At 43.7% G+C, this 16,022-nt stretch overlaps 1 protein-coding gene across 3 annotated transcripts in view; it reads left to right on the top strand.

Moving 5' to 3' along the window:
* GRAMD1B (GRAM domain containing 1B) overlaps nucleotides 1-16,022 on the top strand; it is a 130,556-nt gene that overhangs the window by 97,543 nt on the left and 16,991 nt on the right. For all 3 annotated transcript variants that reach the window (XM_006833930.1, XM_006833931.1, XM_006833932.1), the window contains 7 exons: nucleotides 2,587-2,671; nucleotides 3,601-3,704; nucleotides 4,577-4,672; nucleotides 8,777-8,857; nucleotides 11,139-11,254; nucleotides 13,102-13,258; nucleotides 15,320-15,509. In XM_006833930.1, coding sequence (XP_006833993.1) covers nucleotides 2,587-2,671; nucleotides 3,601-3,704; nucleotides 4,577-4,672; nucleotides 8,777-8,857; nucleotides 11,139-11,254; nucleotides 13,102-13,258; nucleotides 15,320-15,509 — 829 coding nt within the window. The remainder of the gene's footprint in view (nucleotides 1-2,586; nucleotides 2,672-3,600; nucleotides 3,705-4,576; nucleotides 4,673-8,776; nucleotides 8,858-11,138; nucleotides 11,255-13,101; nucleotides 13,259-15,319; nucleotides 15,510-16,022) is intronic.

The following is a 16,022-nucleotide window of genomic DNA, read 5'->3' on the forward strand; positions in this document are numbered from 1 at the left end:
ACAGCCCTGTGATCAAATGAAATGGTATATATGAAGGACTTAGGACAGTGTGTGTTGTTGTTAAGTGCCATGGAGTCGGTTCCAACCCCTAGTGACCCTGATAGGGTTTCCAAGAAGCAGCTGGTGAGCTTGAACCCTCGACCTTGTGGTTCAAACCCACTGAAGTCTAGTGCATTAGCCCATAGCGCCACACCAGGACTCCATGACAGTGTAGATTACGTAATTATTACATGTTAGCTTTGGAAGGTCAGTTAGACATGACTAAGAACCTGGTGTGGCACTGTGGGTTAATGTGCTGGACTGCAAAGTCGGTTTGAACTGCAAGGTCTATGGTTCAGGCACTAGCCGCTCCTCGGAAATACTGTACAGGGTCGTTATGGGTTAGAACCAACTGGATGGCACTTAACAACAACAACAACTTACTAATGACCATCAGGACTCCAGGTGTGGTGGTATAGAATCAGCACTGGACTGCAAACCACAAGGTTGGCAGTTCAGACCCCACCAGTGACTCCTCAGAAACCCTATGCAGGATCACTGTGAATTGGAACCAGCCCAACGGCACTGAACAACAACAATGATGACAACTATCAAGAAAGCTCAGTATATGGACACTTTGTTTTTAGAATCTACTTGATCATCTCAAATGGGTATCTCATTACCAGTTTAAACTAACAAGTGAGCCAAAGGAATGTTTTATCCTGAGGTTGTTTGTAGCATAGCTGTCATGGGGCCAGTTAACTGTCAGATCTTTACTCCAAATGACTCTGACCCTAGGTTCAAAAATATGTCCAGTGATTTTTGAGGTTTGGGTTCCATGACAGTGCAGAGTTTAGGAAGGCAGTAGGGTATCCACTATGGCAAATCCAACTCACTTTATAAATAAGCCAAGAACAAAAGTTTAAAATTCAAATTAACTATAGACAAAGTGGAGTCCTGGTGTGGTGCTATAAGATAAGCATTGGACCACAAGGTTGGTTTGAACTGTACAGTCGGCAGTGCAAACTCACCAGCCACTCCTTGGAAGCCCTATCCAGGGTCACTGTGAGTCAGAACTGACTCGATAGCACTCAACAACAGCAACATAGACAAAGTAGCTAAAAACACTATCTTTTATCTCTCTCTGTCCTGGAAAACCTTCCCAACTGAACCCATGCCTTTTTCTCTCCACTTAATTTCCTGGAAAGAGCTCTGGTAGCACAGCGGTTAAGTGCTTAGCTGTTCACCAAAAGGTTGGCGGTTTGAATCCACCTATATGGTTACGAATTGGGCTGCCAACCTCAAAGTCAGCAGTTCGAAACTACTAGTCGTTTCACTGGAGAAAGATGAGGCTTTCTGTTCTCGTAAAGATTTACAGCCTCGGAAACCCTGTACAGGGTCGCTATGAGTCAGAACCGACTCCACGGTCCTTAACAAAAACAAGATCAGCTCCAAGAGAGGCCAAGCTGGTGACCTGCTTTCATAAAGATTACAACGAAGAAAACCCTATTGGGCAGTTCTCTGTTCTACTCATTCCCATGTGAGTCAGAATTGACCCCATGGCAACTAACAAACGCCACAACTTGAAAGCCTTCTGTTTCCTACAGCGCAGAAACCATTGGGCCACTGAGCTCAGGCAGTCAGTGCATGCTAGCATGCTAAACCTGTGATCAAGGCCACAGTCTCAGCTTCCCTGGGGATAACCTAGTTTTGCAAAAAGGCAGAAAATAAATAGTCCAAAGATTAGTCCAGCACAGCTGTATGCCAGTGGAACCCAGTGAAGCGGGTACAAAAGTAAATGGTTAAGTCCTGTCCATCACCTTGGCCAGGGTACTGTCTCCACTCATGCATCATTCCTGGTGGAGGGTCAGCATATTGTCCGAGTGTAGTGTGGTAGGTAGCTCTATCTGAGTGGTGCACTTGTTTGCAGATAGCATCCTTGGGTGCCCTTAATCTATGACCTCTAGCATAAAAGGAGCAGTAGGAAGTAAACTCAGTACTAGAAATCCACATATTTGGATTCAGGTTTCAGCTCTGCCATTGCCTCTCGTCAGGTGACTTCTCTCTGGCTGTTTATTCTAGCACATTTTCTCTTCCTCCTCTGTCCCATACAGCCAGTCAGTTGTTTGTTTTGTTAGTTACGGCAATGGCTTTTTCTGAGAGATGCACTGGGGCCTCATACTGTCCCAGGTCTTTCTGGGGAGGGTGGGTGCCGAGGAAGACGCCTTGAACCACTGCTTCATGTCCAAGTGGTGCTGCCTTCTGGCAGAAGTCAGAAGAGCAGAACTGGCCTTGGGGCTCCCATGGAGCTCACTGGAGGTGTCCTTCTTTTGTTTTCTTAGGGTGAACTGTGGATCCCTGATTCGTAGGTTTGGTTTCTTCTCATTGATGGACATGAAATATAAAGGATTCTGTAGTATTAAATTCTATCTACTCTGTTGTTCTGTATCAAGTTCTCCTTGCTTACCCTGACATTGGAATGTTTCTGGGGTATCAGAACCTCATCTTTACCTTTGTAACATGCACAGTTGTCCCTTCTGAACACACTTTGCTCCTTCATCACACAGAACCTGGGTACATCCTGCTAACCTTGCTATTATCTTGCAGGTATTAAGCCCCACTTACAAGCAGAGAAATGAAGACTTCAGAAAGCTCTTTAAGCGACTTCCAGATACAGAGCGTCTCATTGTTGGTGAGCTGGGGTAACCTTAGGGGGAACAGGGAGAAAGTTGGGGATTTCCAGGGAAAGCAACCAGGCTACTCCTATCTAGAACAGGGGTGGGGAACGTCTGGCCTGTGGGCCACCTAAGGCCCTCAAAATCATGTGGTCTGGTCCTACCAAGGCAACTACAAGTCTAGCCATCACATTAAGGGTGAGTTAATTAAATGTTTGACCAAATATAGCAGGCTCGTTTTTCAGTTGATAATTTTGTAGGGCCCATGAATGGAAAAAAAAACAAACTAATTTTTGGCAGAAAAATGTTTCCCCACCCCTGGTCTAGAGAAAGAAGCTGACTTGGAGTCAACCTGTCTATCTGAACCCAGCAGTCCATTTATCCATTGTCCATCTGTCCACTGAGCCCAGTAGTTGGGCCCCAAGTCTGTGACAGCCTCTAGTTCCCACCTGGAAGGAGTCATGATTCTCAGATCCTTGCACATGGCCACAGAACCCAAGAGGTTGGGAGGTAGTTAAATTTCACTGACCTTCTCTACCTCGAACTTTCTTGTCCCCCAACCCCCACTCACTATCTCATTCGTAATGCTTATTTCATTCATGGCATAGTTCATACCTTCACATGTCTGCTCTTGAGATATTGGTGGTGGTGGTGGTGGGGATATGCCCTGAAGTCAGTTCCAACTCATAAACACCCTGTACAGGGTTTCTGAGGCTGTAAATCTTTATGGGAGCAGAAAGCCTCATCTTTCTCCCACAGAACAGCTGGTAGTTTTGAACTGCTGACCTTGAGGTTTGCAGCTCGATTCTTAACCATTAGGGATTTCCTTATTGGTGGTAGACTCTTGGGCCCCCTAGTGCTGGTGGAAGGGATAATCCGCTTAATGCAGTGGTTTGCTGAACATGTTTCCTACGGCTGAGCTCCCCTATCCTCCATCTGACCACAGATTACTCATGTGCACTCCAAAGAGACATTCTTCTTCAGGGCCGACTCTACCTCTCTGAGAATTGGATCTGCTTCTACAGCAACATCTTCCGCTGGGAAACTTTGGTAAAGATTGAGGCTTGCTGTGTGTGCTGTCCCTTGACCATGGCTGACCAAGCTGCTGTACAGTCTCCCTTTTGTTGACTCAGGGCCTCTGTCTTTACAGAAGTAACAAGATAGTGCTCCCTAAGTCTTGAAGGATATCCAATTGTGAGGTCCATTCATGGGATCTTCTCTACCAGGCCTCCTCCTCCCATCTTCTTTGGTGTGGAAGAGAATGTTAAGAGCATTTGCTTTTGGCAAAGGCAGTAAATAGTTGGCACAGATCATTGCAGGTGGCAGCTCAGCAGAGTAGAAAGGGCTATGGCCTTGGGATGAACTGACTTGTACATTTTCTGCAGATCATTAGCTGTGCTAGGCTAGTCCTTTATTCTATCTTTGCCTTTGTCTCTTCATCTTAAAATATAAGGTGGTTGTTGTGAGGTGCTGTCGAGTCAGTTCCATCTCATAGTGACCCTGTGTAGGGTTTTTGAGGAGTAACTGGTAAATTTGAACCGCTTACCTTGCAGTTCAAACCAATCTTAAGGTTGGAGCAAGATAAACTAGATTTTTTGGTCCCATTCAGCATCAGTGTTTCACAGATTTTTACATGTCAAAGAATGATGAGCCCTCTCCATATTTAGTAGACTGTATAGAAATGAGAATGCAGCCAGATATCCTTGGGCTTTAGATGAGGCTCACTTACTACCTAGCCGTGTGTCCTTCCTGAGATAAGGGAATAGGCTGGTTGATATCCCATTTAAGAGGACCCTTCTAGATTTAGAAATCTGTGAGCTATTATCTGATTTCTTCTATCTAAACATGAGATACCTCATTGCCTGATCATATAATGCTTCCTCTTGCTTGTTGTCCGTTCTCTGTCCCGGTGGGGATGCCAGCTGACAGTCCGTTTGAAAGACATCTGCTCCATGACTAAAGAAAAAACAGCTCGCCTCATTCCCAACGCCATCCAAGTTTGCACTGACTCAGAAAAGGTGAGTGGAGTCCACGCGCCTCCCCACAAACTCCTCATTCCACTCTTCTATTTCTGCCATTATTAAATCACATTATTGGTGGCTGTTAGGATTGGGAGAGTGCAGATTGCAGGATTGCCATGGTGGGAGAGATGGTTGGAATCTGAGCAGGGATGAGGGCAGAGGGACAGAACACTGAATTTGAAGCCACAACACATGAATTTGAGTTTTGTAACAGTACACATGTCTTTGAGCCTCAATTCTCTTATGTGCAAAATGGAGTTTTAGCAAGATCTGTTTAAGAAGGTCTTGACGATGACATGGAGAGATGGAGCGGCTGGGGACTCTAGACCCAGAGAGGGAGAGAGGCTGTGTGCTGATGACCGGGGGGCCACTTGCAGGGTATACTCTTTGGTTGTTTGATGCTGCATGGAGGGAATTGTAACCATGGCAATGAAATGATAACAGTTACTCACTATTGAATCATAAGACTCTTACCCCATCTCTTTTCACCAGACCCATCTAGACACAATGAAAACTATTCAGTGGAGACTCTTGTCTAATCTCTGTACACTCTTAAACTAAACTCCCTCTTGAAACCTTGTAAGCCAGTCACTTCGTGGCTTTATTGCCCCCTCATTTTAGGTATCCAGTGTCTAAGTTGCCCATCCCTATCTACCCTGTATACAGAGCGGATAGGATTGATACTTGAGTGAAGACTTCTTCCCTCTTGGTGTTTTGAGCTACTACACCCATAAATATAGGTCAAGTTCATCAAACTGTAGCAATTTACACTCATTTCCTTTATCAGAAATTGTTTTTTTGTCTTCCTTTAGTCAAGTTCTGATTATCAAGTCATCGAGGCTAGGTCAAATGGGTACTATCTGAAAGTTTGGTCATTTTTTTTGCATCTCTCCTCATTTCATATCATCAGCTGGATGCTTCACTCTCAGCTCTAGCCCTCTGTGGCTATGTCCTTGTCCATGGGCTCAGATGTCCTCAGGCCTTACCACATTTGGACCAACCAGCCCATCCTCTTCTCTCTCTTATCTCCATGTCAACGGGAGTCTATGAAACATGGTTGAACTCAGCCCATTTCTTCATTGCTGCATTTCCCCCGCTTCCACTCACCAGTAGACCAATGTGGTGGCCAGCAAGCTTACATGCCTGCTCTTGTGTTCCCTTTGAGTTTCAGTCTTGGAGGGGGGTTTGACTTGATTGCTTGCCTTGATGGCTTCACAGCAAACAACTTTGGTTTGTTCTTGTAGTAGCCAATCATACTGCCATTTTTGTTTTGGGGTTTTCCTGCTAGTCTTTCTTTGAAGATTTATCTTTTGTCGCTCTAGCTATTCCAGGCTAGTTTGCTTGTCCTTTCTAGTGGCAGTGTCCCACCTCAGAAGATTCTGGATTCCACCTAAGATCCTATATACTGCAAAGGCTCAGTAAGAGGCCGATTGCACTGGGCAAGTTCTAGAACCTCTTTTAGGTATTCCAATCAGTTATAAGCTGAAGACTGGCTTACAAGCTTTCTGTAATCATGTTTCCCGGCATTCCTTTCTATCCCACTCAAGTGTCTATTTTACAATAGTAGGCAAGGGAAACCAATATTCATAAGGTAACCAAGCATCTTAGTATTATTTCCCCTCTTCAAGAAACCACTGTTTTGATGATTGAACCTTCTTTTTTTTTTTTTTTTTAAGATATCCTAACAAAACTAAGACAAGTGTATTACTGAAAGAACTTACCTGAAGCCATCCACTGACTATAGAGACATGCTTAAACATGTTTTGCTTGGAATAAACTCATGCATGGATGATCTGGAACTCTATTAGCAATACTTTTTAACTTATACTCATATTTTAAAACACTAAGTGATAAAGTAGTATATGAGGGTGAGTCAAATATTATCCACACTGTGGCTGTAGAGTTTATTTTAATCAATTTTTAGAAAAAAAAAATACATCATTTTTCAACATAATCTCCTTGCTTTTCAATTCACTGTCCATCTGTCATATTTCATATTCCCCTATTAAAAAATGTTTTAGACTGAGTTGTAAGCCATGAATGCTTCACTGTCTTCACTTCTTCATCAAAGGTGAATCTTCGTCCTCAAAGGGCTGTTTTCAGGGGACTGAACAGATGTTAAGTCTGATGGAGCAAGATCAGGACTATAGGGAGGATGCTTTAACACCTCAAAATGAAGTTTTTGCAGAGTGTCAGTAGTGTGAGCAGAGATGTGTGGATGTGCGTTCTCATGCAAGATCACACGCCCCTTGGATAGCAGTCCTCTGTGTTTAATCTGATGTTTAGGCCTCAGCTCTTCAGTGAGTAATCTCATTGTAATGAGTAGTTGATTGTTGAACCCTTTTCCTGATAGTGTTCCAATAATAGCCCTTGAGAGTGTCAGAAAACTATAAGCATCAATTTTCCAGCTGATGTTTGATTTTTGAACTTTTTCTTGGTCAGCAATTAAGGTTGTGTCCGTTCCATACTTGGCCATTTACTCTCAGGCTCTTGGTGATGAATCCATGTCTCGTCACCAATAACAATTTTTTTTTTTTCAACCTTCTTTTGAGTATCGGTCCAAATTTTGTTCGTAGATGTCCAAATACTTCTGCTTATGCTCTTCCGTGAGTTGTTTGGGTACTCTACTTGTACAAACGTTTCAAAACCCAAGTCTGTTGTGGATTCCTTTGTATGCAGAGCCATGGCTGATTTGCAAATGATTTGCCGCATTATCCACTGTCACTCATCTATTCCACAGAATCATTTCCCGGGCATGCTCAATGTTGTCATCAGTCATGGATGTGGACGGACATCTTAATATAACCAGAGCATGTATAATTTTTGACTCACCCTCATGGAAATGAAAGTTATGATTATGCATCAACCTGGTAAATGATCTCTCAAAGAGGAATCTGATAGGATATGATTGTCCAGATCATCAGATCACATGGGGAGAATTTGCTAGATAAAATTCAGGGCACAGAAAATACTATGATCTTTGACCGTGGACCACAACCTGAAGATTAATAGATTTAGGGCTAGACGTAGACTGGATGTCTACTAAAGATAAGTCTACAATTCTCTTTGATTTGGGAAGTTCAATGGCTTTGGAGTCAGACAGCAGTTCCTTTCTGGCTCTGGCACTCGCCAGCCTTCTGCTTGTACAAGATGCCATACCTCACCCAACTATCTATCTTTCTGTATTACATATGTTTCCTTTCCAACGCTTTGTGTGTTTTAAGTGAAGTAGCATTTATGGAGCATCTTGTACATGCTGAGTGAAATCTTGTTTCCTGTTGCCGCCTTCTCCCTACATGTAACACAGGCTGCCTGCTAATGTGTAAGGTCTACAGGGGCTGGGAGCTCCTCTTGTTTTAGTCACTGTTGCTTTCTCAAATACTTAAGAGAGTGGTGCCTGGCACCTCCTAATATTCAATTTTTAGTTGAATTCACCACTTTCAAAGTTCCAGTAGATAATAGGAAATTGTTTATGAAGATTGAAAATTTCAAACAAGCGAGAACAGCCCTCAAGAAAGCTTGGATGGTGACCGAAAGACTCAGTTACAATGGGAACACGAGAGTTTCCAATTACTTAGGCTTCAGTGTGCTGACCCTCCTCTTGTTTTTGTTTTTTTTTTTTAATTTTATTTACGTTTTTATTGTGAACTGAGTGATAGTTTACATGAGGGAACGTTGGCTTTACACCATTGTTTCGTTGCAATAATTACAACCTCCTCCGTGCATCATCATTTAACAGTATTTGCTTCCATTCCCTCTGTTTTGTTTTGTTTTGTTTTGTTTTGTTTTGTTTTGTTTTGTTTTGTTTTGTTTTGTTTAAACAACCAAAGGGCTCATTCTGTGAGCCTGCCTCCGGGCTGCCAGCACTCAGTCCCTCTCTATCCATGAGTCCAGAGTCCTCAGCTGCTCCCTCTCTCCATGTCTTCATCTCTGCCTCCATCTCTGGTCTGACCCTCCTTCTTAAAATCCCTGGACCATGGTCACAGATAACTGAGAATAGTATTTTGGGATGAAATTGGGAAGTTTTCTTAAAGGGAAGAGCATTGTGTCTCCATTCATTTATATTGTAAGTCTAAACAGGCCTTTTTTCTTCCAATCTAGCACTTTTTCACTTCATTTGGAGCCCGGGATAGGACCTACATGATGATGTTCCGGCTCTGGCAGAATGCTCTCCTTGAAAAGGTAATTTCAGCCCAGCTGTTTCTTCTCGCCTCAGGACATACATCTGTGAATATTCTTTCTCAGGGTGGAGCCCATGGAAAGAGGTACATTTACTGTGGTATTGGCCAGGGCCAAAGACACCCACGTCTCCTCACAGTTATAGGAATCTTCCAGATTTGCTGAGTCATTCCTTCTCACTCTGCAGTGTTACCCCAAGCCCTGAGGTGAATGGTCTCAGTGTTGTCAAGAGTAAGGTACTCATGCTTGCAGTCACTTGACTACCACCAGCTGACTACTCAGGTGTTCAAAGAGCAGGGTGAGGAGACGCAGCTGAGGGCAGCGTCTTGGTCTCCTCTCTTCAAGGACTCCCACTTATATGGAGATGGGGTGTTGGGAAACAGCTTAAATCCAGGGACAGAGACATAAGAAAGTATGTGTGTATGAATGATATGACATATATATATGTAAATATATGCATGAATCTGCCTGAACTCCTGCCAAAATTCATTAGCATCTAAAGAAAATTGAGTAGATTTGTTATTTAGAGTTTCTTTTAACCTGGGAATCTGTAGCTCTGTTGTAAATGCTGTTAAGTTACTTGATCCTCTGTCTTTATTAGCTTTCAAAAAATGATAAAGTGATAATGTATTTGAGTCTCCACTTGCAGATTTGAATTTTCAGCCCCTCCCTACTGTCATTTTTAAATAAGACATAGGGTCATATATATGGTTTACAGATGCCCTCACAAAAGAGCTGTAAGAATTCTTCTTGATGAACAGCTAACTGTGCATATCCTGATGATGGTCAGAAAAACTGGGCCAGGTGGTTGGGTCAGGGATGGCCACATAGATGAGGTGAATTGTGAAGAAGGGTAGGACACAGTTTAGCAGAGAAGTAAATGTGTGCTGAGCAGAGTTGATGATGTATGTACACTTCATGTAAAGTCAGGACATGGAAGTGGGAGATCTAAATGAAGGAGACAGAGATGCTTCCTTCTGGTGCTGTGAGAGCCACCAGCCCAACCCTGCCAGTCTTGGGATGGGTCCTGACTATATCATTCTGGGAAGTTCTCCTCAGTCAGAGAATCAGAACTCTGGCCTCCCACCAGCTACCTGTTATTTAAGCTATGCTTAGAAAGAATGGCATTAGGGAGCTCTCAAGTATTCTTTATGAAAATTCTTGGTGCCGAATATTCTTTAAGTATGCTGTTTCATGTGTGTGGTTATTTTAAATAAGTTACTGACGGCTTCTATTTTTTTTAATGTTCTTGCCCTGTTTTTCACATGCTGGTCCCTATCACCTCCCTCCTTCCTTTTAACCTTCCTTTTAACATGAAGACTCATTCATGGTCCCTACTTCTGATCTCTTGAGTCCTGTGAGACTTTAATTCCAATAGAATGCAGGACAGTACTTTTGCTGAGGCCAGTGCAATTAGGAAAACCTAGAACTTATGAGTAGAACTTCTGGCAAACTGACTCTGCTTCAGAATAAAGAAGAGCACTGTCAGGTAGCAGAGAAAAGGTTGGATGAAATGGCCTTTCAGTCTCCATAAACCATGAGAATGTGGGACTCTTTCTAACCACAGGAACTTTCCAGCAATGAATTGGACTAGCTTTTAGCTCCAACCTTATTCTTGGAAGTGACCCAGCAGGACCACTGTCTCATAGCTACCAGCAGCAGAGATGGAGATTTCTGTGGTGGGTGGGAGACTAAGCCAGGAGACCTTGGCTTCCTGCAGAGTGCAAATCAGAAGCCTTACACCTTTATATTCTACCCTCAGTGTCTCTACAGAGCCAGGTAACATTTATGCCCAAAATGCTGCTGCTGCTTTGTGCCCTCGGGTCAGTTCTGACTCATAATGACCCTGTGTGGGGTTTCCAAGGCTGTCAATCCTCATGGGAGCAGAAAGCCTCATCTTTCTCCCATGGAGCAGTTTCGAACTGCTGACTTTGTGGTTAGCAGCCCAGTGTGTAACCAGCAGTGCTAGACCTCCTCACTAGGCACAAAAGGTCAGGTTGTTAACCGTTCTTAAGAAAACTATCAGTCCCATTCTACAAACTTAGTTGAAGGTACAGTGAGGAATGACCAAGTTCTCGGGTTTACTAAAACCAGCCTTTAACCTGAGAATATAGCTCTTTACTGAGATCCCTAAGAGGAGGGGAGGAGGTAACAGGTTGAGGAAGTGTCTGCTCTCCTCATGGTTCGGTTCGGCGAAGGAGAGACAAGTCCAGCTCAGTGCTCTGCATAGAGAAGGGAGACCTCAAGAGGTAAGAATCTGAGTCACATCTTTTCTCCCCTGCAGCCTCTGTGCCCGAAGGAGCTCTGGCACTTTGTTCATCAGTGTTATGGGAATGAGTTGGGCCTGACCAGTGATGATGAGGACTATGTGCCCCCTGATGATGACTTCAACACCATGGGGTGAGCTGAGGGCAGACTGCCCAGGGGATTGGGAGCATTCTTAAATGAGGACCCCCTGAGGAGGAGGAGATAGGACGGCAATGAAATCCTCAGTGGGATGGTGATGCCTAAGTAAGGACCCAAAGGAAGTGAAGTGCTACCTGAGGGCAGAAAAATTCCAGGCAGAGGGGAAAGTAAGCAGACCAATGTGGCTGGCCAGAATGGACAATGGAAAGAGAGTAGAGGATGAGCTCAGTGGGGTAGAGGTGCCAGATTCTGACAACCCTCTGACCAAAGTGATGATTGACTTTTACTCAGAATAAGATGGGAAGCCAATGGAGGGTTTTGAGCAGATAATTGGTAAGGTAAGATTTCATGTTGTAACACGATCCTTCTAGTTTCTGTGCTGAAAATAGACTGAAAGGGAACAGAGGCAGGGAGACGAGTTGAGAGGCTGTTGAATTATGTTAACGTAGATGAGAGCTGATGATGGTTTGGACCACAAGGGGTAGCAATAGAAATGATGAAAAGTGGTTTGTGTCTGATTATATTTTGAAGATAGAACCAGAAATATTTTAAGGGATTTGCTGATGGATCAGATGTGTGGGATGTGAGTGAAAGTAAGACTATTACGTTTTTGGTTGCACCATCTGGGAAGGAGGAGAAGAACAATATAGGCAGAACAAGTTTTAGGGGAGGATCAGGAGCTTGGTATTAAGCAATTTCAGATGGAGATGACTATTAGACAGTTAAGTAAAGATGTCAAATAGGCAGCTGGGAACATGAGTGTGGAGTATAAAGGAGAATTCTTGGACTAGAGTCATAAACATGGACATTATTAGTGGATAGCCATGAGGTTGAATGAAATCTCCAAATGACTGAATGAATATACCAAGAAATCTAAGAACTGGGAGTTGTAATTTCAGTGCTAGGAAGAAGTAGCAAAGGAGATCATAACTCCACCCCACCCCCACCCCCATCCTACTGAAGTATGAGGAACATTGGAAGAGTTTACTCTTGTGGGACCTTGGTGGTGGCACAAGAGCTGTCGAGCAATAGGATACAGGTAAAGAGCAGTGACTATGTGATGCAGAGGCTTGGGCTCGAGTACTAATTCTCATGCATCATGAGAACGATGATTGTTCCGTTGGGAGAAGCTATATGGCATTCCTGAGGTGTACCTAACACTACATCCACCTGCATCTCAAGGAAGGTTTTCCTTCAGGTGGACAGTGCAGAGAAGTTAGCTAATTATGAGTTGAGAAATTCAGTACCAGTGACAGAGCGCTTTGGCGTTCAGAGTCCTGTCTTAGTTAATCATGTGGGAAGTAGAGTGTATACTCGGAGCTCAGATATATGATCCAAATGCCAGTGGAAAAAATAGTTACCAATGATAAGGAATCTCTGGGTGGTAAGCACTGAACTACTAAGTGGAAGTTTGGCAGTTTGAACCCACCCAGAAGCACAGAAGACAGGCCTGTGGATCTGCATCCAAAGGATCGCAGCCTTGAAATCCCTACTCTCTACGCATGGATCGCCGTGACTCAGAGTTGACATGACACTAGTGTTGTATATGGTTGTATTTAGGTAGGGATACAGCTAAGGAGGGTGCCAAGAAACAATGAGTTTGGAGCCAGATATTTTACATGGGGTAGCAAATGGTGTATTAGTAAGGAGATTTCAGGGGGTCGCGGGGAAAAGAGAAATTTTTGATAAGAGGAAGATCATATAAAGCAAAGAAGCAGGAAAGCTCATAGTTTTAGAAGACTAAATATGTTTGAGTTTCTTAGACTAGCTGATGGTTTTGACCACTGAGGTTCATGTTAGTTTACTGGTGTCTTCTCCCCCATCACCATGCCAACCTCCAGCTACTGCGAAGAGATCCCCGTAGAAGAGAATGAAGTGAATGACAGCTCATCCAAGAGCAGCATAGAGACCAAGCCGGATGTCAGTCCACAGCTACCCAAGAAATCCATCACCAACAGCACACTGACTTCCACAGGGAGCAGCGAAGCTCCCATCTCGGTACGGAAGGAGCTCTTTGCTTCTACCCCAATCCAGTGGTCAGTGCTTCGTAGTTTAGTTTACTCCACAGGAGCGTACTTAAGGAGGCATCTTGGAGCAGATGCGGCTCTTTGCATTCTAGTATTGTAGTCCCAGGGTCCAGAGCTGGATTCTGGGTGCCTGAGGGTCCAGATTTTGTTTGAATTGTGAGAGGGTAGAGACCATTCCAGAGACCTCCCTTTACTTGGCTCCATATAGCTTTTGAGCTTGTGGATCCATTTCTTAGGCCACTACCCCTGTTTCTTCTCAGTCTTTCTGCCAGTATCCTTCCCTGACCTAACATAGAAGAAATCTAGCCTTTGGTGCTAAGGCCAGATATACCTGGCGTTATACTAAGAATTCCTGACCCATGTCCATATGTGAGTTTTGATCTTGGTGGGTACTACAGATATAAGCCTCTGTCTTAGAGTTCTCTCCAGAAATAATACCAGTAACAAATAATATGGTCCCTGGGTGTTGCATATGATTGGCACTGATTTAAGCCAATCCAATAGTAGCACAAAAGGAAAGCCCTGCCTGTCTGGCTTCATAAAGGTTACAAGAGAACTCTATGGAGTAGTTTTACTCTGTGACACATGATGCTATCACGAGTCAGAATCAACTCGATATCACAACAACACAGAGAGCTTGATTGAGTGTTTTTAAGGAGTTCACTCATGTAACTGTGGGGGCTGTTAAGTCCAAAATATGTAGATCATGTGACAGACTGGACATTCCTACAGGCTTGCATCCACATACCCATAGGTCACATGACAGGAAGAGTAAAGAGTAGAGGAGTTCTGGCAAAATGCATATTTATAGTCTGGAGTCAGAGTGCACCCTAGGAAAAACTCCCCTTTTTGCTCCTTAAGGCTTCCAACTGATTGGATAAGACCCACCAACAAGATGGAAAGTATTCTCTACTTAAGGACAACTGATTGAATCACGTATGCCTATTGTGTCTGGACTAGTGTTTGACCAAACACCAGGACACCGTAGCCTAACAAAGCTAACGATAAAATCAATGAACTGCCACAGTACCTAATGTGAAGAAGGAGTCCAGGTCTTTTTTATTTTGTGTTTTCACCTCCTTGATGTAAAGTTGGGAGTCCTGGCAGTGTAGCAGTTAAAGTGCTCAGCTACTAACTGAAAAGTCAGTGGTTCAAACCCACCAGCTGCTCTGCTGGAGAAAAATGTGGTCATTTGCTTCTTTAAAGATTTATGACCTTGGAAACTCGATGGAGCAATTCCACTCTTCTATAAGGTTGCTGTGAGTTGGAATCACCTCAGTGGCAGTGGGCTTTGGCTGTGAAGTCAAAGTTGTACATAAATATGAAACTGTGGCTCTATTATTTGTTTATTTGCTACTCAATAAATAGTTATTGAGTTCCTAATCTGTATAGTCTGATATATTCCTAGTACACTAGACTTTTTGGAAGATTTGAAATATGCAAAAAGAGTCTCTATACTTAGGACTCCACTGTAAAGGAGATGGAACTCGATGAAAGAAGAAGCGAAGGTGGGTGCTGACAGGTAGAAAAATAGGCGGGGTCCCGCAGGAAGAGAGTCCCAGAAAAGGCAGCCTTGTATTCCATTGGTTTCAGAATCAGACCACCTGGACTTAGAATGAAAACATTACTCATTTCATTCCTCGTCATCATTGAGATTAACTGTGAAGTAGAAATCCTTGTATCTCTTCTCTTCCTGAGATAATGGCATATTGAATTGAAGAAAAGTACTTATGAAGCCTTTTGAGTTTTTTAAGAAAAACAAGGCACCACCTAGAGGCAGACTGACATTGTTATCGCAGGGTAGAGCTGTGGCCTCCAGGATAAAAGATGTGACTGAAGGTGCTAACTGTCCATTTGTGAGGCTTGATGTACTGTTTTAATGGTGAGCTGACACCAGGTTCCCTGGCCGACCAGCTTCCAACCAGCTCCCAAACAGCTGTGTTTTGAGTGTGAGGGCTACCCTTGTCTCCCTTTAGAGACTAGATTTGAATCAGGTTGTCCCTGTTGGCTGACTCCTCTGTCTCTACTCAAGTTTGATGGCCTTCCCCTGGAGGAGGAGGTTCTGGAGGATGATGGGTCCCTGGAGAAAGAGCTCGCCATTGACAACATCATAGGGGAAAAGATTGAGATCATCGCTCCGGTGACATCCCCTTCATTAGATTTCAATGACAATGAAGACATCCCCACCGAGCTCAGTGACTCTTCGGACACCCATGATGAAGGTAGGCATTTGATAACAGGCACAGAGTGGCCCTTCCTCTCTCCATTTGAAGACTGAAAGGATGTCTGTATGTTGACACTGTTCCCTAGATCCTGCTGGATGAGAGGATGACAGTTTTGTTAAGGTGCATTTTGTTGTTAGCGTACATTTTTTTTTTTGCAGGTCCTCATGGTGGGAGCCTCATCAATCTGTATTTATTGTTTAATTACTCAACAGTGAATGCTTTGGTCTACCACCCAGTCTCATCACGACATGTACATCCTGTTGACAACTATTTGTTTTGTGTCTCTGTCCTTTATAGAGACACAAGGCAAGGCAATGTTATATGTCACAAGCAAGTCAATGCTGTCTGGAAGTAATTAGATTTTAATGGAAGCTTCCTCAAGATAGGTACAAAGCCAGTTAGTGACTCCACCGTGGGGCCTGTTGGCCAGGTAGATATTGGAGACTTCACTTCTCTCCGATGATTCTAAACAGACAGCTTCTGACTTGATCCCCACATAGGGTCAGCTCC

The sequence above is a fragment of the Chrysochloris asiatica genome, unplaced genomic scaffold, assembly GCF_000296735.1.
Source record: "Chrysochloris asiatica unplaced genomic scaffold, ChrAsi1.0 scaffold00008, whole genome shotgun sequence".
Classification (NCBI taxonomy): domain Eukaryota; kingdom Metazoa; phylum Chordata; class Mammalia; order Afrosoricida; family Chrysochloridae; genus Chrysochloris; species Chrysochloris asiatica.